The 17,430-nt window shown below is 37.3% G+C and overlaps 1 protein-coding gene across 1 annotated transcript in view; it reads right to left on the bottom strand.

Annotated features, from left to right (window-relative positions):
* TBC1D8B (TBC1 domain family member 8B) overlaps window positions 1–17,430 on the bottom strand; it is a gene marked incomplete in the record, with an annotated part of 67,035 nt that overhangs the window by 10,628 nt on the left and 38,977 nt on the right. Inside the window, 5 exon segments of the mRNA XM_027765748.1 lie at window positions 923–1,208; window positions 2,670–2,787; window positions 10,613–10,827; window positions 11,314–11,464; window positions 11,991–12,140. Of these exon segments, the coding sequence (XP_027621549.1) occupies window positions 923–1,208; window positions 2,670–2,787; window positions 10,613–10,827; window positions 11,314–11,464; window positions 11,991–12,140 (920 nt within the window).

Below are 17,430 nucleotides of genomic sequence, written 5' to 3'. Positions count from 1 at the left end.
ATCCAAAAATGAAAGTAATACAAGAATTAGTGGAATGAAAATGATTAAAGCAAAGAAAATGTTAGCTAATGTCTCCCTGGGTAGTTACAGATTACTTTCAACTGAGAGGACAAGGGAAGGTTGTATTAAAAAGTGAAATTTGAGATGGATGGGAATTGGAAGAACATGGGTGGGGAAAATGGGATAGTGAAGAAATCATGTCAGGGTGGGGGAGATCATGAAGGAAGCAAAAAGGCTCAGATAACACTAAGCAAATACCACAGAGCACAGTAAGAATGGGATATATAGGCAGTAGGGACATGGAAGGGGAAAAAGTAAAGAAAGGTACATTGAGGCCTTATCACAGTTCTGAATGCCAGAGTAAGGTGTTTATATTTTATTCTGTACGTGAGATTGATGCAGCATTACAATAGTTGCCCATTCAAACATTCATTCATTTTATACAAATTTGTATATATAGACACACACACACAAATCATGAGCTCTTACAAAAAACAGCATTCATATAAAAGCCACTAGGAAAATAGAGTTCAACCTGACTGAAACCACATGGAAATTAGAACAATTTCCCCTATTGAATATTTATCATTAACAACTTCCCTTTCCCCCTTCAAATTTCCTTTATACAGAGATACTTTATAGCTTAAACTGGGAATATGAAAGTCCTGGCCTACTGAATTAACAATGTTAATATAAATGTGTAAATAACCTAACGGTTCACTTCAAAGTGATTTACTTTTGTTATATTCTATTTGGAGGCAGATGACTGGACTTTAGGCCTAGTTCTTTCATTTAACAAGCTCTAAGACTTTGGGTAATTTGTTTGAAGTTTCCAGAGCTTGGTTTCCTCATCTGTAAAATAAGAGGATTAAAAAATAGAATCTCTCAAATCCCCTCCAGATTTAAATGTTATGGTTCTTACCTGTTTAAAGCGGTCACAGCTTCAGCATCATCTTTACAAGTGAGCAGTTTGTCTAAATTATAGTCAAGTATTGACAGTCCAAACTGTAAAATGGCCTTTATTCCATCATAGAAGAAACAGTCTACCACATTTACTGCACTTTCAATAGGCAGTACACTAATAAAAATTGTAAGGAACCATGAGAGAGAAACCGAAGAAAAGAAAGTCATATCAGTCATGTGTTCTGTCAGCTGAGGAAGGTGATCTCTGATAAGTTCTTCAAAGACTGCCTGATCCACCAAGGCACCTGAAAAGTACCCAAAGAAGTATCAAAATGAACAGCACCCAAATGGACTTGTTTCTAATTCTTCTCCACTTCTATTAGTATGCTGATATACCTAATTTCTTTTCCTGAAATTGTGAACTCTTCAGTGTCTTTTCCATATTTCATACATCTATCTGCTAATATAGTATCATGCATTTAGAAACACTTGAGAAGTGACATTCAAATTAATTTTAATAATTATTTATTGAGCCTTCTTTGTATACAGAGATCTATACTAAATATAGGAGATATACCAATGAATGAAATACTCTCATCTTCAAAGGATTTAATATCTAGTAGACCTTAAGATAAAAACACAAAGGGCCAGCAAGTGGTTAAGGTGCTGAACTCCCACATGGCCAATTGAGAGTCAAGTCCTAGACATGGCACCTTGAAAATCATGCCAGGTGTGTGTGTGCAGGCCTGTCCAAAATCCAGGAGGAAAAGGAAAAGGGACTGTGGTGTGGCCATTCCCCCTCATGGGGTGATTTCTCACTTTCCCTCTCACTATCGCTCTCTCTGACAAACGCATGCACACTATGGCAAAAACCTTAAAAAACATGAATAACTATAAATAAAACACAGGACAATGAATAATCTAGCCATAATGCTAGAAACTTATAAAGGTGCAAAGGAGAGGTCATTTATAAGATTTAAGATGGGAGATTATAGATATTATATATAAATATTTGATGACTAGAAAGTATTTATGCAAACAATAAACTACAAACTTGATCCTTCTTTCAAACCATGCAAATATTCATATAATTCATATAAATGTGAAGATTTTAAGCTGATTAAAATCTCTCTCCTATCTGAAATTATTAAAATTTCCTCAGTAACTCTGGATGCTTCAGATCACCATTGTTTTAAAAATGTAGAGATTATAAATTAAAATTTTCCATGTTATTATGAAATAGAACATGTACTTTATTTCAAAAAGTAACACATTACATCATCTTTCTAACTTTACATTCAGTACAAAAAGCTCTTCTTTTGAGCATGTCAATGAATGTAATTTTTTTAAAGAGATTTTTTGCTATAGGGCACATGCCCTCCCCAGAGAGACAGAGCAACATAGACAAAAAGCAAAAAATCACCCTCCGGGAGGGACTGCCACACTGCAATCCTTTCTCTTCCATTCTCCTCTCAGGATTTTGGGCACATGAACACAGAATGAGTTTCAAGCTGCTAGGTCCAGGACTCGAACTGCAGTTGACTACATGGGAGTCCAGTACCTTAACTACTAGTATGCTACCTGCTGACCCCTGAATGTGACATTCTGATATAACTTGCATTTTGTATATTTCACAATGTATTCCATCCATTCTTCTATTTGATTGGTTGTTAGATAAACAAGAGACACTGAAAATATTTAGAAAAGAAGTATGTGAATGCATACTTGTCTGTATGCATGCATGTGTGTTTCAGTTTGTTTTTTACCTATGATTCGACGATTAAAATAATCAGGCAACATTCGTTCACATACAGCAACCAGAAGCCAAAAAGCTTCTTCCTCTTTTGCATACAGAAGCAACACTGAAGTCAAAATGTTCATTGCCTAAAATTCAGAGAAAAAAATACAGAAAATGTAAATATTGTCCAAAGTAAAACTAGGTGAAGTCAGGCTAACATTTGCTAATTGGTTATTGTAAAAATTAACATTCAAGGAAAATGAAACAGTAATATCATGAATATAGAGCACAATAGGTAAAACTGCATTTTTTTTTTTAGAGAAGTTTTTGCTATAGGGTTTGTATGCTTGCCACATCAGAGAGACAGAAAGTGAGAAATCACCCCTCAGGGGGATGGCTATGCTGCAATCCCTTCTCTTCCACTCTCCTCTGAAGATTTGGGGCATGCATGCACCTGTGCCTGGCGTGACTTTAAGCCACTGGGTCTGGGACTTGAACCATGGTTGACTACGTGGGAGTTCAGTGATGTAACAATTATGCCATCTGCTGGTCCTTATTTCTTTTTTTTTTCTTTACCAGATAGTATATGCATTTGCTAGAAAGAGGCAGAGAGGGAGGGAGAACGCACTTCCAATGGACATGGTTGAAATTCCTTCTCCTCAATTTCTATATCCTGTCAGAATCTTGAGTACGCAGGGGCCAGCAGGTGGTGTGGTGGTTAACGGCGCTGGACTCCCACATGGCCGACTGAGGTTCAAGTTCCAGATCTGGCGGCTTGCTTTCTCGCTTTCCCTCTCTCTCACTCTGTCCCTGTCTGGTCAAATAAAATAAAATAAAGTTAAATAAAATAATTCTTAAAAAAAGAAGAATAATAATTTTGGGCATGCACGTGCACAGTTTGGTTTTCAAGCTGTCAAGGCTGAGATCTGAATCATGGTTAGCCATGTGGGACCCAGCTCTCTTAATCACTAGGCTACAGGACCAACCTAGTAAAACTTACTTTGAAGTAAAATTTATTTTGAAGTTATATTAATTTCAGTAGGTAAAAAATAGTCCCAAATCTGAAAACAAGACAAAACAAAAACCCACATATGGAGAAAATGTCATCAGTATTTACTACCTACAGAATATCCCTTAGATGTTAATCATCCTCAATTATATCCAAATCTAAACACCTTTTCCCCCATCAAATGGTATTCTCTTCTTAGCGACTGTAATTTTATTTTTTTGTGAGCCACAAGTAGTTTTTTTGTTTGTTTTAAACATTTGTCTATCTATTTATTTATTTATTTTAGAGATGTTTTTCCTTCTGTTACTATAGGGCATGTGTGCTCACCAGAGAGACAGAGAGATAGAGAGACAGAAAGTGAGAAATTACCTCTCAGGGGGATGGCCAGGCTACAATCCATTCTCCTCTTGGGATTTTGGGCATGCACACACACGTTCCCGGCATGAGTTTTATGTCACCGGGTCCAGGACTCGAACCACAGTCGACTATGTGGGAGTCCAGTGATGTAACCATTATGCCATCTGCTGGTACCAGATCATTACTTTTATATATAACATTGTCACATCCCTTATTATAAAGGTAATAAATTATTTGTGCACAGAATTCAGAAAGAATTGAAAAGTGCAAAGAAGAAAATAAAACTTCCTATATCCTACCCACCCAGAGATTACATCTGTTAATGAGTGATATGTTTTTGTAACCATTATGCCATCTGCTGGTACCAGATCATTACTTTTATATATAACATTGTCACATCCCTTATTATAAAGGTAATAAATTATTTGTGCACAGAATTCAGAAAGAATTGAAAAGTGCAAAGAAGAAAATAAAACTTCCTATATCCTACCCACCCAGAGATTACATCTGTTAATGAGTGATATGTTTTTTTTTTTTTGAGAGGTTTGTTTTGTTTTGTTTGCTTGCTATAGGGCGCATGCACTCGCCAGAAAGACACAGAGAAACAGAGAGACAGAAAGCGAGAAATCACCCCCCGGGGGGGATGGTCACACCACAATCCCTTCTCTTCCACTCTCTTCTAGGGATCTTGGGCACGCACGTACAGGCACCCAACGTGAGTTTAAACCACCAGGTCCGGGATTCAAACCACAGTTGACTACATGGGAGTCCAGTGACTATAGCCGTGATGCCAACTGCTGGTCCCAATGAGTGATATTATTTAACTTGACCAGAGAGAGAGAGAAAGAGTGAGTGAGAAAACAAGATGCCAGGTTTGGGACTTGAACTGCAGTTGGTCATGTGAGAATCCAGCACCCTAACCACCATGCCACCTGCTGGCCCCTAAAACGGTACATTTTTTTTTTGAGAGTTTTTTTTGCTTATAGGGTGTATGCGCTCGCCAGAAAGACAGAGAGAGACAGAGAGACAGAAAGCGAGAAATCACCCCCCGGGGGGATGGCCACGCCGTAATCCCTTCTCCTCCATTCTCCTCTCGGGATCTTGGGCACGCACGCACACACGCCCAGTGTGAGTTTTAAGCCACTGGGTCTGGGACACGAACCGCGGTCGACTACATGGGAATCCAGCGACATAGCCATTATGTTTACTGCTGGTCCCTAAAACAGTATTTTTAATATCTATAAAATAATCTAAGTTGGATATACTATAATTTACTTGTCAAGACATTCAGGTTGATTACGATTTTGTACTATTACATATAATGTGGCAATGAATTTCTCTGTACATAAATCTTCATGCAAACGTTGAACTATTTTGAAGGTAGATACCTATAAATGAAGTTATTTGGTCAAGTGGTATTATGTTTTGAAGACTTGATATTGTCAAATTATATTCCAGAAAGTGTACCAACTTTTAATTCACTGCTGATTAGATGCAGAAAATGGTATCTCATTTTTCTAACTTTAATTTCTTTCAGGTTGAACTTTCTTTTTTGGGTTTTATTATCAATCTGTATTTTCTCTTCTGTGACTATTCTTTTATGTCTATTACTCATTTTTATATTTTCATACATTCCTTATAGATTTCTATATTAAGTATGTCACTTCCTTGTCATATCTAGCACAATGATTGAGCTTAAACTTAGTTTTTACTCCTTTACTTTCTGTGCAAGTAGCCATAATGGCAAGGGATTTGGTGAAAATAGCAGAGTAAAGAAAATGCTCTTCTCTATAAAAGCAATAAGAATACTGGCATAAATTGCCAGAATCAAATTTTTCAAGACTGGAAGCTAATGAAAAGCTTACAGCAATTCAGGTAGCACTTGTTCAAGACAATGGCCGAATCTCAGTAAAAAACACTGATCTCTATGGCATTTAAAATTGTCTTATTCCTATCCTCCCTCCCCAACTTCATAGCAGCCAGAAGGTGGTGTGGTGGTTAAGGGCACTGGACTTCTACATGGCTGACCACAGTTCAAGTCCCAGACCTGGTAGCTTGTTTTCTCACTTTCCCTCTGTCCTTCTATGGTCAAATTAAATAAATAAAGTTAAATGTAGTTAAATAATTCTTAAAAAACAAAAACAAAAACAAAAACAAAAACAAAACCCCAGCAGGTAGCATGGTGATTAACGTGTTTGACTTCTACATGGCCAACTGCTGTTAGAGTCCCAAACCTGGCAGGTTGCTTTCTCACTTTCCCTCTCTGTCTTTCTCTGGTGTGCACATGTATCCTATAGTAAATTTTAAAAAAAGGATAATAATAAATTAATTTAAAAAAAGAACAAACAATGCTCAATGGCCAGCAATCATGGTGAAAAACAATATCTAGCAACCCCATAACAAACAGATTGGGGTTGGAGTTCCTTCAAAACCCCATTCCCAGAAAATTGTTCTTATTTGATCTGTTTGATGGTTCTCTGGAAACTCTGCTCACAAAGTTGTTTTTATTTGACCTGACATAGTTTATATAATGCAAACAGACCTTTCCCCAGAGGTGTTTGTTGAAAACAATCAGAGGGCATTAAACATGTGAGAGTGGATAACAGATGGGTCAAATAAAAGGCTAAGAAAGGGTTAAAAGAAAAACTGGGGGCTTTGAAAAACTGACATATTCCTGAGAACCTAGAAGGCCATATATGTGCATATAGCTTGATGCACATGCTTTGGAGAGGATAGAAAAGACTCCAGCCAGGGGTGTAGTGGTTAAGGCATTGGAGTCCCACATGGTTGACCACAGTTTGAAGTCTGTCTGGTGCTTGTGCCCTATAGCAAAAAATCTCTCAAAAAAAAAAAAAAAAGAATAGAAAAGGTCTAAGTTCTCATCTCTAAGTAACCTTGAGGCTCTGCACAAGCAGAGTGTGTTAGAGAGAGTGTGTTAGAGAATAGAAAAAAAATTAGAGAAAATCAACAAAACCAAAAATTGGTTCTTAGAAAGGATTTTTTTTTTTTGCGAGAGAGAGGTTTTTGCTATAGGGAGTGTGCACTCGCCAGAAAGACAGAGAGAGACAGCGAGACAGAAAGCAAGAAATCACCCCTCGGAGGGATGGCCATACCGCAATCCCTTCACCTCCATTCTCCTCTCAGGATCTTGGGCACGCATACACACGCGCCTGGTGTGAGTTTAAGCCAGCAGGTCCGGGACTCGAACCACAGTCGACTACATGGGAGTCCAGTGACATAGCCATTACACGAACTGCTGGTCCCTCTTAGAAAGGATTTAAAAAAAATAAAAGATCAAAACACTGAACCCCCTTTAGATAGGTTAACCAAAAAGATTAATTAAAAAAAAAGAGCAAGAGCAAGTGAGAGTGAGACAGCGAGAGAGAGTACAAGAGCAAGAATGAGGGTGAGAGAAAGCAAATGATTATAATCAGACAACAGAACATTACTAACAGCCTTACAGAAATAAAAGGGATTATAAAGGAATATGATTAACAACTGTATGTGAACAAATTAGATAACCTAGATAGAATGGACACAGTTTTAAAAGACACAAACTACAGAGACTAATTCAAGAAGGGACGAAAAAAACTTAACAGACTTAACAATCAGAGATTGAATTAGTAATGGAAAAAAACTTCCAGAAAGAAAATTCTAAGAACAGATGGTTTCACTAGCAAATTCTAGCAAATATGAAAAAATTAACACCAGTCCTTAATAAGTTCTTCACAAAAGGAGAGGAGGAAACACTACCGAACTCATTATAAGAAACCATGATACCAAAACCAGCCAAAAACATTACAAAAAAACCCTACATATCAATGTAATTTATAAATATAAGTGATAAAAATACTCAATAAACTAGGAATATAAGGGAACCTACTCAACTTGATAAAGAGAATCTATAAAAACCCCCCAGCCTATAGACTTTATGATGAAAGATTAATTATACTTGCCTAAAATAAATAACATGACATAGATAAGCATTCTTTTATTTATTATTATTATTTCATTTAATTTGCTATAGGGCACGTATGCTCACCAGAGAGGGAAGAAGAGAGAGAGAGAGAAAGTGAGAAAGCAAGCCACCCAGTCTGGGACTCAAACCAGTCAGTCATGTGGGACCTTTAAGAACATTATCTGCTAGTCCCCATTCTCACCATTTCTATTTAACGCTGTACTAAATATTCTAGCAAGGATGATTAGGAAAGAAAAGGGGGGAAAAAGACATTCAGATTGTAATGAAAGTAAAACTATTACTATTCAGATTTCATAATTTTGTAAATAGAAATCCCTAAGAAATACATACAAACAAATTTACTAGAACTAATAAATAAGCTCAGTGAAGATACAGGATACAAGAGCAATATACACAAAAACCAATTGTACTATATATACTGGCAAAAAAAAAAATCCAAAAATGAAATTTAAAAATTCCATTTCTTATAAAATAAGAAAGATTGGGGCTGGCAGGTGGCATGGTGGTTAAGGCACTGGATTCCCACATGACTGACCATGGTTTGAGTCCTGGACCTGGTGACTTGCTTTCTCACTTTCCTTCTTGCTCTCTTTCTCTCTCTGTCTGCCTCTCTCTGGTGAATGCATGTGTACTATAGCAAACAAAATAATAATAAAATTAAATAAATAATAAATTTTTAAGAGATTAAAAAGATTAATGAATCAGAAAACTTAATATTGTTAATATGCAAACCCCCCCCCAAATAATTGATCCATAGATTTGATGCAAATGGGATGACTATCAAAATACCAGCTGGATTTTTTTTTTCTTTTTTTTGCAAAAATTGACAGGAATTTCAAGCTGCCAGGTCTGGGACTTGAACTGCAGTCAGCCATGTGTGATTCCAGTACCTTAACCAGTAAGTAGGTCACCTGCTGATCCCCTTATATTGTTACTTTATTCCATAATAACTTTCCTCCTACTCTCTATGTTTCCAATTTTGGTCTCTTTCAGAAATCAAAATCAAGTGCTGCCTACTTTGAAGCTATCTCTAAACTACTACATATAGAGAACATCACAGGCTCTATGAGAGTAAGTTTTTAAAGGAAAATGGCATTATACTTCTTTTGTACCTTTCAGAGATTCTAAAATATGCTAAAAATACTTGTCATTAAGATGGTCCAGTCACTTTTTTTTTTAAATCTCCATTGATAAATCTCAATGGATAGACACTATTGATATGTAATAATTATGGGTCCTCAACCCATTGTAAATGAATGTATGGCAGTACTACCTAGACAACATAATTCAGTCTCCCCTTCTACAGTAACTGGGCATATATCTGCTCAACCACATTATATTTTGCAGACTTCCTTGTGGAATAGTTATGTCCATGTGACTACGATCTTCCAATAGAATGTGGGTGAAGTGATGTGTGATACTTGCAGACCTAGCCCATGAAGTCTCACACAATTATTTCTTTATCCTCTCTCTCTCCATTCCTGTGAGTGACAATGGCAATGCAAGTGCTAAGACCCATGTTTTGAAGATGATGGATGGAGTCTGCTGTTAGCTATAGCCTAAGTCCCTGAATAATCTTATTAGACAAGAGCTCTTTACTGACCTCGATTCTCACTTTTCTCTCTTTGTGGCTTTAAGAAATACATTTTTGAGCTGTTCTCATAGCACAGCAGTTAAGCACTGAGCAGAAGAGCTGAATCTCACATGGCTAATGGTAATTTGAATCCCTGGCATCAACATTCTGTGTGTGTTCAGGATCCTGGTGTGATGGAGAAATGGAGGAAAAAGGATTATGGGGTGATTGGGCCCAACTGGTGGGTGCTTTCTCTCTAGTCTGTGAGTACAAGACCTCTGGCATTAAAAAAAAAGAAAAGAAATAAATGTCTATTGAATTTTAGCTATTATCTGTTTGTGCTTTGTTAGAAATATAGCCTACTTTGATTAATACAGTGTGCTCCTTAAAGATTTTTTTCTAATGATTCCTCCACTACCTACAAAATAAAATTATAACTCCTGAATATCCCAATTACTTTCATTGATTTTTTTTCTCTACTTCACTTTATTCACCCTACAATTCTACTAAACTAAAAAGAAAATGGTTCTAAACACATTATATATTTACTTCTACCTATGTTGGGTTACAGTTATCCCTTTACCTAGATGTTCTTTCATTCCATCTCCATTTGTCCAAAGTTGACCAGTTTTCAAGATCTTCAAGTGCTATAGAAAGCCTTATCTGACTCTCCCAGATGAAAATAATTTGTTATCATAAATCCTGACATGATTTATATTTATCTAACAGTCTGTTTCACTTGTTCCTTTGGTTTCCCAATAAATATACTTTAACACCTACCATTCCACGCACTATTAAGGGCAGGATCCTTACCTGATACATCTTTTTATAGCCTTAAGTATTCAGCACTGTATCTTTTACAGTGCAGGAATTCAATAAATGCTTGTTAAATGAAAGAAAAAGTGAACTTAATATCAATTTTCCTAAGTATTATCATTATCATCCTACTTACATTTATAATATCCCTGATCAATCTCTACCCAACCTCTGTCCTTATTATCACAATTTACTAATTTGTGGTAAGTACACAGTTGAGCTCATAGTAAATAATACCTGGCAGTATCCAATTTTGGGATTCCTATATGCATAAGCAGTGAGTACCCTCCTCAGAGCAGATATGCCAGTGTCACTCTGAAATGCTGGGTGCTCAGGGAGGGAGCGACGCAAATCACGTTCAATTTCTTCTGTAGCCAAGTTGCAGGTCCCTAAGGACTGCTCAACTATTTCAGCATAATAGCCAGGATTAGTAGCCATGTCATTAACAGCACCTATAAAGATGATTGTGTTAACACACAAAAGAAGAGAAATATAATAATGTTATTATTTGCATATATGCACAAATAATTGGGTTTCATTACCTTAAAATTTAGCTTTAGGTTCAAGTGATATCTGAGCACAAAAGAAATGAAGGAAAATAAAAAGTTTCACAATAGAGTCTATAATGTCAAGCTACTAAACTTATCTGGCATAATAACACCTTTGTGGCATTTCCCTCCCCTTAACTTTCTTTTGACACAAGAAATAGAGATTTTTTTTACCACTAAATTAGACATATCTTGCTCAATAACCTAATTTACTCAGACACTTGGTATGTGGCTATATATATACATATAACTACTGACCTTCTCTTTTTGTCTAGTCTAAAATGATGACTAAGACTTTGCCCTAGCATTTTGGAATTCTTTGACATTAGCTTATTGCATAGCTCCTAAAAGGGAGATGGTTAATGTGTGTAAAATGAATAAATGTAATACCTGAAAAAAGCATCCAGAGTTCTCCTCTTAAGGTCTCTGGAATCCCTCTTACAACAAGATCTCGAGTCTTTTTGGTCCGAAACATGCTAACACCACGACCACATTCTGCAAATAGGATATTCCATGACTGTTCCTTCATCTTTTCTTTCAACTAGAAATATCAAAGCAACAAAAAAATTGTGAGAAACTAACTTTTTAAAAATATTTTTTCCACCCTCTTCACCATGAAATTGCATTCATGGAATTTAAGAACATATTGATAGAAAATCAATTCACACAGGAATCAAAACTCAACCCTAGTCATCACAATTTTTTTTTTAATCCTGTGCAAACAAAACAGTTTTAATTTATTATTTTAAAATTTTAGCTGAATTCACATAAAAATGGTAAAACTTCTGTACTTTGGAGGAGAGCTCATCTTCCCCAAATCGTCTCGATTATAGAATAGATAATTAGAGACTTATGCAAATAAACCCAATATCTAACTTTCATCTTCTATCTTGATAATACTACTTACGTGTTCTAGAACCAAAGAAATAACACAATAGCACTGCCTAGAAAACTTTTTCAGTCTTCCAAAGAAGAATTTTCAATTACGGTAACTTCTAGTTGAATCTAAGAGTTTTCTTTTTCCCCAACTGTTCTAGTACATACATTTAAATAGTCTGTTTACCTACCATTTTAGAATTAAGTGTCTCCAAATTCTGAGGGTGAAATACTGTCATCAAGGCTTCAGTGTTCACAGTTTTACTGCAATCTCTCTGACATGCCAAAGATTGGACCTCACAATTATCAGATGGGCCTGTACAGTCGGAACTAACAGCAACCTGAGAAAGAAAGAACGTAATTGTTCCAAATACATGCTTCAAAGTTCATGGAAGGAAAAAAATTTTAATGTTTCATCTGTAATATAGAAGCTACAATCTCTATATATTAAATATGAAAGCAATGTCTCAGAGACATTATTTTCCTACCAAAATTAGAGATATCAACAAACTGATTTTGGGTACAGAAAACTCAGAATCTCAGAACAATTCTCCAACAAAAGCAACAAAATACTGGGCAAACATTCAAAATAAACCATTTTGGAATGCCAGGAACCAACTGAAGGCACAGAACAAACCAAAAAGCATCTATTCAAAACAAACAAAAACACCAAAATAAATAAATAAATAAAGAATCTCAGTAAGAACAGAAGAGTATGTGAGGTTTTAACTTGAGGCTATGTTAGATGTTAAAGCCAACAATATGATAGCCAGTATATCTTTTGGAACTTCATTGAAAGTCCCATCCCCAGGACCAGCAGATAGTCTAACAATTAAATCGCTGGCCACACAGCCGACGACGGTTTGAGTTCCAGACTCAGAGGTTTGAAACTCGTGCCAGGCACGCGTGCGTGTGTGCCCCAAATCCCGAGGAGAATGGAAGAGAAGAGACTGTGGCTTGGCCATCCCCCCTGTGGGGTGATTTCTTGCTTTCTGTCTGTCTCTGTCTCCCTGGTGAGCACACGCACCCTGTAACAGAAATTTATAAAATAATACAAGAGAAAAAAAGACCCATCTCCAGAGCACAGTCAATATTTTGACCAAATTAGCAGCTCACTGGAACAATCTCCATTCCCAGGCACTTAACTGTTATCATTTGATTTGATTCACAGGTCAGCTAGGTGAAGAAAAAAAAAAAAAGCCCTGTTTCAGGGCATTATAGAAAGTAATAGCAATCTGCTGGTAACATCATAGCTGCTCAAGGCTATGATTTCAATAGAGGCAAACAAGAGCCTGGATAAAAATTTAAAAACAAAGCCTGGAGAACCAGATGGCCATATGAACTTTGAAAGGTTCATATATTCTTGGGGCTCTAGAAGTATGTACACATAAGTGGGCCCAAGAGAGAAACAGGATAGAGACCAACAGATGGTGTAATGGTTATGTCACTGCACTCTCATGTAGTTGACTATGGCTTGAGTCCTGGACCTGGTGGCTTAAAACTCACACTGAGCGCATCTGTGTGCGTGTCCAAGATCCCAAGAGGACAATGGAGGAGAAGGGACTATGGTGTGGCCATCCTCCTGGGAAGTGAATTCTTGTTTTTGGTCTCTCAGTCTCTGTCTGTCTGGTGAGGGAACATGCCCTATAACAAAAATGACTCTCTTTTTTTTGAGAGGTTTTTGCTATAGGGCACGTGCGCTCGCCAGGAAGACAGAGAAAGACAGAGAGACAGAAAGCGAGAAATCACCCCCCACGGGGGATGGTCATGCCTCAATCCCTTCTCTTCCATTCTCCTCTTGGGATCTTGGGCACACACCCACACAGGCCCGGTGTGAGTTTAAGCCATTGGGTCTGGGACTCAAACCATGGTTGACTTCGTGGGAGTTCAGCGACATAGTCATTACACTAACTGCTGGTCCCACAAAAATCACTTTTAAAGAAAGAAAGGAAAGATAAAAATAGGACAGAAGAAGGCCCTAGTCACTTAACTACAACTGTCTTTGAAAGCAGGAATTGAAAGTAAAGCATGATTTGTAAACTGTTTGATGTTCAGGGTATACCTTTCACAGAAAGATAATCTCAGAAAAACTATGGAAGACTTAATGGCTTAAGACATTTAAGAAAATCTTCTGACCTGTTATTGAATGACAACTAAATGATACTAACTCAGGAGGTAAGCCAAGTAAATTCGACTTAAAAATAAAAACAAGAACTTTTGAGGCCAGGTGAATATGCAGCAGTAAAGCATATAAAGTCACATAAGAAAGGTATAGTTGCATGTTCTTCATGCTACTGTTGGTCAGCATGCAGTCACATGAGAGGCCCAGGTTTGTTTCTCAGCTCATCCTAAAAGCCAGCCACAGTGCTGTGTACCTGTGGTCCCAGCTACTAAAGAGTCTGAGGGAGGAGGATCACAAGCTCATGGTTAGCATGAGTGAACACCGTGAGTCCCTGTCTGAAACAGCTGGGCATTGTGGCACTTGTCTGTGGGTACAATCACAGCTAGATTAACTGCTGAAGCAAGAGGACTATGCCATAGCTAGACCCTGCCTAAAATGGAAACACACAAACATATTTGCTCACTATAATGTAGGCAAAAGGTCTAAATAGACACCTTACCTAAAAAGATAAAAATGACAAATAATCAGATGAAAAATGTTTAATATATATGTCATTAGGTAATTGTAAATTTTTTAAAGAAAGATTTGTTATAGGGTGTGTGCATTCACTGGAGAGATAGAGAGACGGAGAGACAGAAGGTGAGATATTACCCCCCAGGGGGATAGCCATGCTGCAATCCCCTCTCCTCCATTCTCCTCTCAGGATACGCACACATACCCAGCATGAGTTTAAAGCTGCTGGGTCTGGGACTCAAACCGTGGTTGACTACATGGGAGTCCAGTAATGTAACCATTTCACCATCTGCTGGTCAAGGGAATTGTAAATTAAAGGAACATTCCACATTTATTCAAATGGCAAAAATGGGGACTGTGGGCGTGGCCAAACCCCTGGGGAGTGATTTCTCGCTTTCTGTTTCTCTGTCTTTCTGGCGAGCACATGCACCCTCTAGCAAAAACAAAACAAAACAGAACAAAACAAAAACAAAAAAAAACTCTCTCTCAAAATAAAAACAAAAACAAAAAAAACAGAGCTGGAGATCTACATTTTAGAGTTAGTGTATACAGGTAATAATCATGCACACAAAAACATTAGAACTTTATTTTTTGGAATTTTTTTTGTTTATTTTTATTTTATTTTATTTATTTTTTTGCTATAGGGCGTGTGTACTCACCAGACAGACAGTGAGAGACAGAAAGCGAGAAATCACCCACCAGGGGGGATGGCCACCCCACAATCCCTTCTCCATTCTCCTCTCAGGATCTTGGGCATGCATGCACATCCACCCAGAGTAAGTTTTAAGCCACTGGGTCTGGGTCTCGAATTGCGGTCGACTATATGGGAGTCCAGCGACATAGCCATTACACTAACTGCTGGTCCCCAAAACATTAGAACTTTAGAAAAGGCTTTTCAATCAGTGTTAAAATTCAGGATCAAGAATAATTTTAGAACTTGGAAAGTTCAGTTTTCTAAGATATGGTTGGGAGAGCTCTTGAAATAGTTTTCGATCAAGATGTGTGAAGAGACTATTTGTAAGAGTACAAAATCAAAGAATATTAGTTATTTCTTTTGTTTTACAGATAATACAAATAATGCACAGAGAGATTAAGCAAGTTACACATACTCGGGAATTTTTAATGATAGTTGGATCTAAAATTTGACCCCTTGATTCTAATTTGGTGACTTGCTTCATATCCCACACTGTCAATAAACACAACTGCCAGAATGTAGGATCAAAATATATGCTATCAGATTAAGATTAAAAAGTAATATAATTTCTATTGAATGGATGAAGTTAGCTATCTTTCAAAGTAACTCAAGAGATGGGGTCAGCAAGCGGCATGGTGATTAAAGCAGTGGACTCTCACATGGCCCACTGTAGTTCAAACTCTGAACCTGGCAGATTGAAAATCATGCTGGGAGCACGTGTGCACATGCCCAAAACCCCAAAAGGAAAGTGGAGAAGAATTGATTGTGGAGTGGCCAGATCCCTGAGGGGTGATTTCTGACTTTCTCTCTCTCTGGTGAGCACACGCATCCTATGACCAAAAAAAAAAAAAAAGAAAAAAAAAAAAAAAAAAAAAAGAAAGAAAAGAAAAGAAAAAAAAGTAACTCTAGAGATTGTCAAACATATTATTGAAAAATTTGAGAATTTCAGGAGGTAAGATTATACTTTATTGTAACCTAGTACATTAATCTCTGTCATTTTCCAGCTATGCAATTCTTTATTTTTTTTAGAGAAATTTTTGTTATAGGGTGTGTTCACTGGAAAAGGCAGAGACAGAGAGACAGAGAGTAAGAAATCACCCCCCACCCCCCGTGGGGGATGGTCACACTGCAATCCTTTCTCCTAATCTCTTCTCCTCCAATCTCCTCTCAGGATCTTGGGCACATATATACATGTGCCCAGTGTGAGGTTAAGCCGCTAGGTCCAGGATTGAAACCATAGTTGACTCTGTGGGAGTCCAGCAATGTAACCACTACACCATCTGCTGGTCCTCAGCTATGCAATTCTAAGCAAATTACCTTCTCATGCATAAAATGAAGATAACATCTATATCACAAAAAATGATTATCAGTCATGTCATATAATACAGTAGATATGAAAGTAATCACTGGAACATCTAACATATTAGTGACAATTAAAAATTACTGGTTGAGGGGCTGGCAGGGGGCATGGTGGTTAAGGGAGCTGGACTCCCATGTGGCCGAATGTGGTTTGAGTCCTAGATCTAGTGGCTTGCTTTCTCACTTTCCCTCCCTCCCTTTCTCTCTCTCTCCCACTCTCACTTTGTCTTTCTCTGGTCAAATTAAAATAAATAAATAAATAAAAAAAAATAAAATAATTCTTTAAAAAACTGAACTACAGTCAATTACATGGGAGTCCAGTGCCTTAACCACGTGACCTGCTGATCCCAAGCCTGAAGATAATTTAATACAGTATTTTTGCATGGCAGCACTTTTGCTGTGATAAAATTTACATGAGGTCAAATGCAGAGTTTATCCTTGTGGTGTTATGTTGGAGGTTAAAAAGTTTAGAATTTGGAAGATTCTGGATTTGTGATTTTCACATTATAGTAATCAACCTGCAGTAAAATGTGAAATTTGGAAAATGTGAGTCCTCCATCTTTGGTTTTCTTCTTCAGTACTGTCTGAGCTATGCATATATATATTTTAAGATTTTTGTCACAGCACATATGCTTGCCAGAGAGAGACAGAGAGAGAGGGAACATGAGAAATCACTTCTAAGGGGGATGGCCATGCCACATGATGCTTTCTCGTCCATTCTCTTCTTAGGATTTTGGGTATACACACATGTACTAAGTGTGTTTTTTCAAGTCTCCAGGTCCAAGACTTGAACTGCAGAGCTCGCCATGTGGGATCCAACATCTTAAACACCATGTCACCTACTGGCCCTGTTTGAGCTATTCTGAGTCCCTTAAATTTTCATACAAATTTTATCATCTTCAAAGTCTTACTTTTAAAACATACCAGTTACCCAGCTACTCTG

The sequence above is a fragment of the Tupaia chinensis genome, unplaced genomic scaffold (genome assembly GCF_000334495.1).
Source record: "Tupaia chinensis unplaced genomic scaffold, TupChi_1.0 Scaffold139696_1, whole genome shotgun sequence".
Classification (NCBI taxonomy): domain Eukaryota; kingdom Metazoa; phylum Chordata; class Mammalia; order Scandentia; family Tupaiidae; genus Tupaia; species Tupaia belangeri.
Note: the sequence above shows the minus strand (reverse complement) of the source record. Positions and strands in the feature narration are given on the sequence as shown.